This window comes from Pseudochaenichthys georgianus, chromosome 9 (genome assembly GCF_902827115.2).
Source record: "Pseudochaenichthys georgianus chromosome 9, fPseGeo1.2, whole genome shotgun sequence".
In the NCBI taxonomy this organism is placed as follows: Eukaryota; Metazoa; Chordata; class Actinopteri; order Perciformes; family Channichthyidae; genus Pseudochaenichthys; species Pseudochaenichthys georgianus.
Window position 1 is genome coordinate 6,810,828 of NC_047511.1, and position 11,690 is coordinate 6,822,517.

General features: G+C 43.4%; 1 protein-coding gene across 1 annotated transcript in view; it reads left to right on the plus strand.

Annotated features, from left to right (window-relative positions):
• Positions 1-9,893, plus strand: part of LOC117452535 (syntaxin-binding protein 1-like) — a 43,176-nt gene extending 33,283 nt beyond the window's left edge. The window contains exons 16-20 of the mRNA XM_034091228.1: positions 296-397; positions 2,120-2,205; positions 2,343-2,497; positions 3,119-3,260; positions 9,059-9,893. Coding sequence (XP_033947119.1) covers positions 296-397; positions 2,120-2,205; positions 2,343-2,497; positions 3,119-3,246 — 471 coding nt within the window. The 3' untranslated portion in view covers positions 3,247-3,260; positions 9,059-9,893. The remainder of the gene's footprint in view (positions 1-295; positions 398-2,119; positions 2,206-2,342; positions 2,498-3,118; positions 3,261-9,058) is intronic.
• The last annotated feature ends 1,797 nt before the right edge of the window (positions 9,894-11,690 follow it).

Consider the following 11,690-nt stretch of genomic DNA (forward strand, 5'->3'; position numbering starts at 1 on the left):
TGAGCCGAATGAAGCTTTGTCTCAAGCCGGATCCTGTCTTGACATGTCATCAAATCCCTCATACTTCTTATATTGCATAATATAGAAAGTCTTAAGCTTGTCTTATTCTCAACATCTTTGAAATGGTATTGTGTGAATAACAATGTGAGACCCCAGCACAAAAGCACATTACATATTGTTAACTTATGTAACAGTCTCTTCTTGTCCTTGCTGCTGGTGTTCTGTATTCTGTCTGTGGCATTTAGGCCCACAAGTTATAACCTCCACCAGCGTGACCAGCTCTGTTTCTTCAAAGGTGATCGTGAAGAAAGCCAAGAAGCCGGATCGCAAGGAGCGAGTCAGTGAGCAGACCTACCAGCTGTCCCGCTGGACGCCTCTGGTCAAGGACCTCATTGAGGTACTTCTCACGCTATCATCAGACATTATGCAGTAACTTCACGCTTCAATAACCGTTATTAATGTTATACAAAGTTCTGATTTCACATTAGTTATGTGGCCTTCAATTGGGTAGTGTGTCAAATAAGACAATTAGAGCATAGGCTTTTCATATTAGTGATATACCGTATTATGCTTGACTTGGTCATCTTGAAAACGTTCTGACAGTTTGAGCCCACACGCCTACTTCTGTTTGATGAGGCTTAGCCCCACATGGACTGGATACATGTCTCTGGTTGGGGGATTTTAACATGAACTGTTCTGGTCAGTAACTTTTGACATGTGATGATTAACAATACTAACAGCCATAATTACATACAGAGAGCCAGAGCTTTGGATCTTATCAGCTGAGTTGCTCCACTCGATGACTGTTGTTTACTGTTTGGTTAGCAGACCTCTTAGTTGTTGTTTGGTGATTAACACAAGCTATGTTTTAGCCATTAGCCTCTACGCTATTGCCTAGCAAGTGTTGACAGACACTTTGGCACAATAGATCAATGGTAAGAGACGCTGAATCAAGAACAACCTGTTTGGATAGTGAGTGCCTGACTGTAGAGTAGCTGAGATGAACCTCCCTGGTGCATTCAGACAGCACAGCTGCAGCACAGTGGGAAATTGAAACTAGTTTCCATATGGTATCCTTAAAGCCCCTGTCACACTGTCCCGAAATTGACACCCGATGGACACACGATAAAGGAAATGTTCAAATTCGGCTGTGATCGTAGCAACATCGGGCCATTCGTAAGGGCATCTAAGCCATCGTGTGACCGCCGGTGGAGTTTCTCAAGCTCCGGCAGCAACTTCGTGAGCGGCAACTTCGTAAGGCACTCGTGAGGGCATCTTCTCAAATCGTGTCATCTTCATGTTATCATCGGTGCATTCGCCCTCACTCTGATCGGGGCGAATGCCCGATGGCACCGAGGATAACAAGATGCCCTCACGATGGCCTTACGAAGGGCAAAGTTGACACACGAAAATGAACCTTTGCAAGGTCCTTCGGCAATTTTTTGTTATGCCAAAGATTTTGCCACCGCTCACGAAGTTGCTGCCGGAGCCTGAGAAACTCCGCCGGCGGTCATACGATGGCTTAAGATGCCCTCACGAACGGCCCGATGCTACGATCACAGCCGAATGTGAACATTTCCTTTATCGTGTGTCCATCGGGTTGTTTTATTGCACAACAAAATCATGTAAATATATTATGTAAATAACCCAATTTGTGTTCTGTGAAACTAAAAAGGATATAATATATTATTTTGAAGGAGAGTTGACAGGAAGTTGTTGTTGCTATGGAAACAACATTACGGAGAAAACGTAATATTTTCTTCATATAAAGACGGATAAAGTAAAGAACAAAGTCTGAAGATATCAGTACAGCATCATAGTACTGTAACATAATTGTTTTTGGTACTTTCATTGCAGTTGTATGTCTTAAATGTAATGTAAATGTTTTCTTCGTGTGTGGTTCGGGGCCATCTTCGTGCGAAATTCACAATTCCATATTCGTGTGTCCATCAAGTGTCAATTTCGGGACAGTGTGACAGGGGCTTTACGGATGGAATATTTGACTAACCATCCTCCCTGTGATGTTAATCCCGTCTGAATGTGGCTTTATTTTGGGAAAGATGTGTAACATGCTTGAGTCGGTCTTTGGTGCAAACTGAATTGAAATGTGTTCCCACAGGATGCCATTGAGGAAAAACTTGACCCCAAGCAGTACCCGTACATCTCCCAGCGACAAGCATCTTCCAAAACCAGCGCTCCATCAAGGTGTGTGTTCTTCAATACATGGAGCTTGCACTTTGTGTAACGCTTTAAAATACAATGAATTGCTTCACTTTATAATTAACTTAGTAGATGTGAACCATGCAGTTAATGCTTCTGTATGCTTGTTTTACATCTTCCAGTGCTCGCTATGGTAACTGGCATAAGAACAGGGGCCCCACAGAGATGAAGACAGGGCCCAGGATCATCGTTTTTATTATTGGAGGGATGACGTACAGTGAGATGCGCTGTGTGTATGAGGTCACACAGGCCAATGGGAAGTGGGAGGCTGTGATCGGTGAGTTCACTGGACAGAAGTCCGTACACTCTACTGAAGAGTACACAGGATGTTTGGAATAACCCTTTGTATATGACATTACATGTTAAATCTAGAATGTTATTCCTATCAAGGTGTCTACAACTCTATTTCAACATTACTGCTACATTTTGTTGCATACATCGACTAAATACAGTTCAAATGCTATAATTATAATTTGTATACTGTACATTCAGAAAAGGTTTCAGCTAGTGAAGTATAGATGCTTAGTTTAATTCGAAAAGATTATTTACAATGACACAATATCCTCATAGTTCTCTGGGTTGTATTATTCATTATTGTTCTTAATGTGGTTTGTTGACATGTTGGCTCCAGCCGTGGCTGACATGCTCTTGGATACATCAATGTTTGGACCTTTATAAGGGTCTTTGTGGATATGGAAGAGTTTCCTGTGAAGCTTGACTTCAATGTTACACTGACCCCTGAGACAGTCCTATTTATTAGTAACCTGTAACTTTTAATACCCACTGTGAATTTAATATTGTTGTTGTCATGATCAGTTTAATATATTATGTTTATTACGTAATAAACCAAGATTCAGGATTGAGTCCTTGCTAAGCTTTCAGGCTGTTCTCCCCACAGGTTCCACCCATATTCTGACCCCCCTGAAGTACCTAAAGGAACTACAGCACCCAGACTTCCTGGACCCCAACGCCCCTCCAGAGGGCACAGAGGACCCAGAGCGCCCAGAGGAGCCGCCTGCAGAATGAAAACACATTTGGAAGTAAATACACAAATCATGCTGTGGTCTGTAAATCCCTGTTTGCCACCCCCCCCCCCCCCCCACCCAGTGAGCCATTGATCCCTGCTCCAGCTGAGCCTGGTCCTCCTGCTCCATATCTATATCTTGAAGCAATATGACAGCATTTTGGGCTTACCTCTCAGAGAGTATATTCTCTAATAACGTGCATGTCTTTATAGTGCACCACTGTCTCTACTGCTCCCTGCTAACTCTGCATATACTGTACATGCTGTTGGCAAGATGAGAACTTGGAGCACATACAGCTGACTACATTTATATAGTGATGGTCGAATCGTAAAGACCACTCAAAGGGCTTTTCCACTCATTCATCGTACACTGGAGGCCGAGGCTGCCACAAGGTGCCGTGTGATCAGGAGAGAGGACCAATCACAATCATCAGCCATCAGGAGCACGGTACAGTTCGTTACCCTGTCAAAGGACACTTTAACATGTTGACTGCATTGGCTGGGGATTGAAAGTAGTCCATGTTTCAGTTTTTACAAAGATAGTTTTATGACCAGGGATCAGTGAAAGTTTTTGTTTGATTTCCGAGTTAAGCAGTAAAGTAGAATTACATGTGTTCACTTAGTGGTAAAGTGTGGCTCTGTGTTCCCTCCCCAGTCAGTAGAAAGACTGAGCAGGAAGTGTGACTCCATGCCGACACAGTTGTATATATGTTGGCATTATGCTCCTGCTCCAGGGGCTTTAGTCAAGCAGTACACACTCTCTTTATGCTCTCATTGAACAGTATGTCCCTTATTGCCCACTGGGCGAGAGAAGGCAAACGTTTCTGAGATGCATATTTCCCCTTCCCTTGACACCATGTGATTCCAGCATTAGTGTCTGAACACAGGTACATCAACAGTTGAACAGCCATAATATACATAAGGAGAAATATACACAAGCACTCAGATAATAATGCTTCCACCGTGGCTGTGCTGTCCTCTACATGAGTAACCAACATCTTGCATGTTAAGCTTAAACCGTCGACTCATTTGCACAAAACGTCAACAAAACTAATGATCAAAATTGTGCTGCAATAATATAATCCTTGAAAGATGAAATATGCAGTTCTTTTGAGTTTACTTTTGGCATTATTGGTGATCACATAAATAACATTATTTTGGCATCAAAATATGATGGATCGGAGGAATTAAAAATAGGGAGATGTGATATATGGTGTGTCTTTGGTGAATAGATGTCCAAAGTGTGGCTTCTAAAGCTTCCAGTTGACGAGAGAAGCACTCTGTCACCGGCTCACACAGCATTCATAAAGCCAGAGAGCACGATCAGCAGGTTGCAGCTAAACTAGTCCTTGTTTTCCCTAAGATTCCCTTCACCAAATTCCACTTAAAACACGGACAACAATACACAAGAACCTGAAGAGCCTGAATCATTACATTACATTCATTTAGCTGACGCTTTTATCCAAAGGGACTTACAATAAGTGCAGTCGACCAACAAAATACAAACTTGAAGAAAATAGAATCATATAAGTACATCAGGCTTCATAGAGAAAAAACATTTCAAGTGCTACTCAACTGGCTTTAGATAAGCCAGTCCTTTATTAGTATATAAGTGCTTTGTTAATAGTTCTATCGCTCGAGGTGGAGTCGAAAGAGATGAGTTTTCAGTCTGCGCCGGAAGGTGTGTAAGCTTTCTGCTGTCCTGATGTCAATGGGGAGCTCATTCCACCATCTTGGAGCCAGGATAGCAAACCCACGTGTTTTTGCTGATGGGAACTTGGGTCCCCTTCGCAGCGAGGGTGCAGCGAGTCGTCTGGCTGATGCAGAGCGGAGTGCACGTGCTGGGGTGTACGGTTTAACCATGTCCTGGATGTAGGAAGGGCCAGATCCATTCACAGCATGGTACGCAAGTACCAGTGTCTTGAAGTGGATTCTAGCAGTTACCGGAAGCCAGTGGAGGGAGCGGAGGAGCGGCGTGGTGTGGGAAGATTTAGGAAGGTTGAAGACCAGGCGAGCCGCTGCATTCTGGATGAGCTGCAGAGGTCGGATGGCACATGCAGGTAGACCAGCCAGGAGGGAGTTGCAGTAGTCTAGGCGTGAGGTGACGAGAGCCTGGACCAGAACATCTGACGGGTTGAGAGTGGGTTTCTTCAGGAGAGGGTTTACTCTTGCCTCCTTGAGACTGTTTGGAAAGTGACCAGAAGTTAGAGAAGTGTTGATGAAATGGGTGAGAAACGGTAGAATATCAGGAGTGATAGTCTGAAGGAGGTTTGAAGGGATAGGGTCCAGAGGACAGGTGGTGGGGCGGGCAGAGGTAATGAGGGTAAGAACCTCACTTGGAGAGAGGGGAAAAGGAGGTTAGTGTGTGGGTGAAAGTAGGGTCTGGTGACCCAGCGGTGAGTAAAGGTGAGTCAGAAAAAGAAGAGCGAATATCATCAACCTTTTTTTCAAAGTGGTTAACAAAGTCGCTTGACAGAAGGGAAGAGGGGGAGGGGCTTTGGGAGGGCCCAAGAGGGTGGAGAAGATGGAAAATAGTTTTTTAGGATTGGAATAGGAAGATTGGATCTTATCTTGAAAGAAAGTGCTTTTTGCCTGAGAGATGGAAGCAGAGAAAGAGGAGAGGAGAGCCTGATAGGTTAGGAGGTCGTCATGGTGTTTGGATTTCCACCGTTTCCGCTCTGCTGCCCGAAGGACGGTTCTATTAGCACGCAGTGCGTCATTGAGCCAGGGAGCAGGAGGGGACTGACGAGCCTGCCGAGATGTGAGAGGACAGAGAGAGTCCAGAGAGGAAGAGAGAGTAGAGAGGAGAGTTTCCGCAGCAGAGTTTGGAGGCAGGAGTTGGAACGAGTCAGAGGAAGGGAGGGCTGAGAGCACAGAGGAGGCAAAGGTAGAGGGGGAGAGGGAACGGAGGTTACGGCGGACAGGTGCAGGATGAGAAGAGATTAGTTTGTTATGTTTGGAAAGGGGTAGAGAGAATGAAATGAAGAAGTGATCGGATGTGTGGAGCGGGTTTACAGAGAGGTTAGAAGTAGAGCAGTTCCTTGAGAATATGAGATCAAGGACACTGCCAGCTTTATGAGTTGGTGGGGACGGAGACAGTGAGAAAGCAAAGGCGGTTAACAGAGATGTTAGTTCGTCTATCTTCCCCGTCTGGAGGTTGAAGTCTCCGAGAAGTACAGTGGGAGGGCCAGTTTCAGGGATGTGTGAGAGGAGAGGATCTAATTCCTCCAAGAAGTCCCCCAAGGCGCCTGGTGGACGGTAGAGAACAACAATGGTTCATTGTATAGGATGGGTCACTGTGACGGCATGGAATTCAAAGGTGGAAGGAGTGCAGTTAGGTAGCTCGAAGAGGGAACAGCTCCATTTGGGAGAGAGCAGGAGACCAGTGCCACCTCCTCTGCCAGTGGGTCTGGGTGTATGGGAGAAGGAATATGCTGTGGAGAGAGCTGCTGGGGTGGATGTGTTGGATGGAGTAATCCACGTCTCAGTGAGAGCAAGGAAATCCAGAGACTGCAGGGAGGCGGAGCCAGAGATGAAGTCAGCCTTAGGAACAGCTGACTGGCAGTTCCACAGGCCGCCTGAAACTAGATGCTGGATCTCAGTGGAGCACGTGGGATAGACGAGAGCAGGCTGGTTACAACTATTACGAGATGCACGGGGCCAGTGATAATTGCGAGAGGACACATGAACAGGAAGGGAGAATATACACATGATTATAGCCTGAGGGGCTATATAATCAATCAGAATCAGAATACCTTTAATGGTCCCACAGAGGGGAAATGTACGTTGTTACAGCAGAAAAAGAGCCACAGACAGTTTAATGTTACATAATTATGTTACATGTGTCACATGCTTTAAAAAGTATTAAAGTTAAAAAAAAAAAAGTTATGATATGATTAGGGCTGTCAAACGATTACAATTTGTAATCAGATTAATCACAGCATAAAAATTAATTAATCATGATTAATCACCATTCGAAGTATGTCCTAAATATGCCATTTATTTATGTATATTGTTGTGGGAATGGAAAGATAAATGAAAGATGGCGGATATATCAATTTAACATACAGTATCTATGTTTATTATAAAAAAATTCTGTGTGTCAAAATGAAAGACAGCCCACACACCTATCAATCATCAAACCGTGGGGTCAAAAAATGTATTACCGCCGTTAACGCGATAATTTTGACAGCATTAGATATGATACAAAATATAATTAAAAGAAATGTTACACAATTTACAAAATACACATCCTGTAACAGTTCTTAGGAATTAGCAGCCAGGTTATTGCACAGTTATTAACGGCATATATATATATATATATATATATATTGCACATATAGCACATATTGCACATAGTTGGTTGGTATTTAACAGCAAGGGGTGTTATAGTTTGTGTTGTTGTGGTGTGTGTGTGTGTGTGTGTGTGTGTGTGTGTGTGTGTGTGTGTGTGTGTGTGTGTGTGTGTGTGTGTGTGTGTGTGTGTGTGTGTGTGTGTGTGTGTGTGTGTGTGTGTGTGTGTGTGTGTGTGTCGGGGGGGGGGCTACTAAGGGCTGTGCTGGTTGTATAGTCTGACCGCTGCAGGAAGGAAGGACCTGCGGTATCTCTCCGTGAGACAGCGGGGGTGCAGCAGCCTGTCACAGGAGGAGCTGCACAGTGAGGACAGGGTGTCCTGGAAGGGGTGGGACACATTGTCCAGCAGGGAGGACAGCTTGGCTGCCATTCTCCTCTCTCCCACCACCTCCACAGTGTCCAGAGGACTCCTGTCTCCCACCACCTCCACAGTGTCCAGAGGACTCCTGTCTCCCACCACCTCCACAGTGTCCAGAGGACTCCTGTCTCCCACCACCTCCACAGTGTCCAGAGGACAGAGCTGGCCTTCCTTACCAGTCTGTCCAGTCTCTTCCTGTCAGCAGCCGAGATGCTGCTGCCCCAGCAGGCCACACCATAGAAGATGGCTGATGCCACAACAGAGTCATAACAAGTCTGAAGGAGTGCCTGTGCTGTAGTGGCTTTGCTAAGTAGTTCTGAAATGAATCAGGGTTCATTAGTTTTACATTGCCTAATGATTTACAACAATGACAAATCAGACGAGCCATACTCACAACAGCTGTTTATATTTGGTCTCATTTTCATTGTTTTGTTCAACATTTCTATCAGTCGAACTGATGTGTCCCTACACAGTGACATTAATGCCACCAAGTTAACATACTAATATTAAACAATACAATCGCTTTATTTTGTGTTAAAACTGACAGGGAGTGCACCTGAAATGTCACTAAGAAGTCACGGTTGCATCAGGAAACTGTGTACGCTAGCATGGTAGCAACCAGTTATGCTATATGGGCCCCAAAGACATGCAATGATGTGCCCATTGAGCATCTATAGTTATCTATATAAGTTACAAGTTACTCTTCTTTACAATATCCATAGTAAACTAACATGGATATTTAAACTTACAGTACAGGATAATATAACTGGCTGTTTAACCTGGGTTTAAATCAAGAATATATTGTTGTTGAATTTTATTCGATGATTTTAAAAGACACCTGATTATTTTTTGCCAATGCTTTTGAAGTTCTCAGCTACTGTGATGTGTTAGCAATTGTCCATGATGGATGTAATTCCTGGAGTTACCGGGCAGGTGCTCGCCCAGTCAACCCATGTATGATTTTGTTTATTATAGTGTTCTGAGTTGACAAACAGATATTAAAAAGGGGCTTTCCTTTAATGATGTCTACGTTATTATCATTACAATACTTCTCTAAGGTAATTCGACTAAAAAGTGATCATCCCACGTGTTCTGTCTTCCAGGGTCCCTGCATCTTCACCCCTTCTCGCCTTCTGAAAGCCCTCAAAGACTTGGAGCAGTGGTCCGTCATCAGCCCTCAGCAGAAACCACAGACCCCCCAGCATGATGCATCACATACATGTTGTTTAAGATTCAGTTGTTGTTGTTTACTCATAAAACCCAACTGTTTTTAAGATTTATGACTGTGTTGATGTTGATCACATTTTGTCCGACAATATTTAAATTCTTTGTAATGTAGTCTACTGTCTATTGTGGAAAATAGATGTATGTGTGAATTAGGTTAGATGATCAGATGAGACTCAGGGAGTATGGCTGTAATGAAAGCTGCTTACAGAGTATACTGGGACACAGATATAAAACATGCTTTGACCTTGTCTGTGGATATTCTAGAAGCTGTCCTCTACCAATCATCTCTTTTCCTTTGTTGGACAACGACTGTTTCAAGTAGTGCTTTCCTTACTGTAGCAACCATGCCATTCAGTACAATCATATTTTCATTGATGTTTCGGAAGACTTGGAAATGCCAACATAGAGCCCCTGAGTATATATGTAGCTGTAGATCGAGCTTTGGAGAGATGCATACAGTGTCGTTGGATTGTCTCGTGCATGTGTCAGTTAACATACGTGTGTTGTTCCTGTAGAGATTCAGTTTGCTTTTGGCTTCCTGTGTTTGATGTGATTGATTATTGTTGTGTAGTGATTCTCTTTAACTAGTAATCCACTGTGTATGAAGAGAGATGTCAGTATTATGACGAGTATGTTCTTGTACGTTCAAATGGATGAACAAAACTCACAGGATGTGAGTTAGCTAATAAACTGCTTCCATATAGCTCTTCCCTTGGTTGTTTTTAATGTCTCTCCTGTGTGGTCTGAATGAATAGGAAACGCTCATTAGCTCTCCAAAGTACAATGTGAGAGTGTATTCAAGTAGAAGTCGAGTCACAAATGTGTCTTTATCTTTGCGTATAACACCCTCTATCCATGACAATGAACTCAACATTTCATTTGGTATAAACTCATGAATATTAGTCAGAATACATCAGCATAATTCTGTGATCAGTCATGGTACATTGAGTATTTAGGAGATTAGCCTTGTTAAATAATACTCTCCGAAAGGACAGCTGTTATTCGTCATGTAGCCACTGGAGGGAGCCTTTGCCAAACTAAAGCTAAAGAAAGCTGTTAAAGCTTGACAGCTGAGGCATTCTTTCTGAGAGAATGTGATGTCAGCAGCACAGCTGTGATTAAAGGCAATTTTTAGAGTTATTTACTAGTTATTTCTCTGTGGGCATCAGACCGGTAAACCAGCAGTGGGAAGCCGTGGAACACCAGAAATAATGCTCTGCTATCTATCTGGTTGAGGATCTGTTTATGTAACACTGTAGTCTACGATAGGCCCAAGGCAAAAAGGCAGTATGATACTTTATGAATCATTTTAACTCTATGGAAACCAGTATCCTGAAGAGCTGGAGAAACCAACAATTCATAGAAGTCAAAGTCCAAAGGATAATTCTCAAAGCCAGCCATAATGTCTTGTAACACGTTTAGTGTCTACATTCTGCTTCACCTTACCCTCAGATGTTACAGAGGGCAATCCAATCTTTACTGCTCTTGTGAAACTTATCTCCAAATAATTGGACTGCTTGGTTCATAGAGCCAACAAATGTTTTATAATTAGTTGGTAGAACCTTAGTCTGCGGTCGAATTGTCAGTTTAGCTTAGGAACCTTCCTAACGGAGTACCTCGGTGGCAGCGATGATAAGAGCTGTTCGAATTCTCTAGATCAGCGGTTCCCAACCTTTTTCAACTCAGGGCCCACTTAAAAATCAAAAAATAATTCGCTCGTATCTTTATTTCTCCTGTTTTTTTTGTTTTTTGTCTGAGATGGGGATGTCATCTCCTATATGTTATTGTTATGTCCATGTTTGTGTCTTTAGCCTGTACACAATTAATTAACCTGCTGCTCTAGATCAGAGGCCTGTACTACGAAGCTGGTTCAATCCAGCGCCATATAGATAGAAGAGTTACAACAACGGAAGTCCAAAAACGGTTATCGTCACGTGGTTCATGTAGACGAGGATCGTTCCCCGGAAGTTCATGGCGGGCAATGTGAATGCATTAGGCTTGTTTGAGACAAGCAAGACCTGCGCAGACCTGCGCAGTTGCGATCAACGTCTTGCTAGTGCGTTGCATGATGGTTAGTTATTTTGTCCGACTTGCTCTGGAGGCTCGCCCACATGAGACTTTGAAATCTCGCGGGACAAAGATGCCCGCAGCCTTGAGAGCGAGGCGAGTTGGCGCAGTTGCTCTCCACGAGCTGCGGAAGCGAAATGCTTGATGGGAAACGGCTCGCTGGTATCTCGAGCTGAGCGCTCATTGGTGGTTTTTACCACGTGCTGCTGATGAAGCTCTCCAATTGGCTGGCAAAAGTTTGTTGTTGTTTTGTGTCAGTTTTACGTCGCCACATCCATTCCCATTTGTCATCATTGTTCCACAATGTTTATCATGATGAAATTAATATCTATATATTTTATACTATACTGCTTACCGTTTTCATACTTTATATATCTTAGCATATTCATACACACTGTTCATACTGCTCACAGGCTGATATCTAGTGTATTCATACCCCAC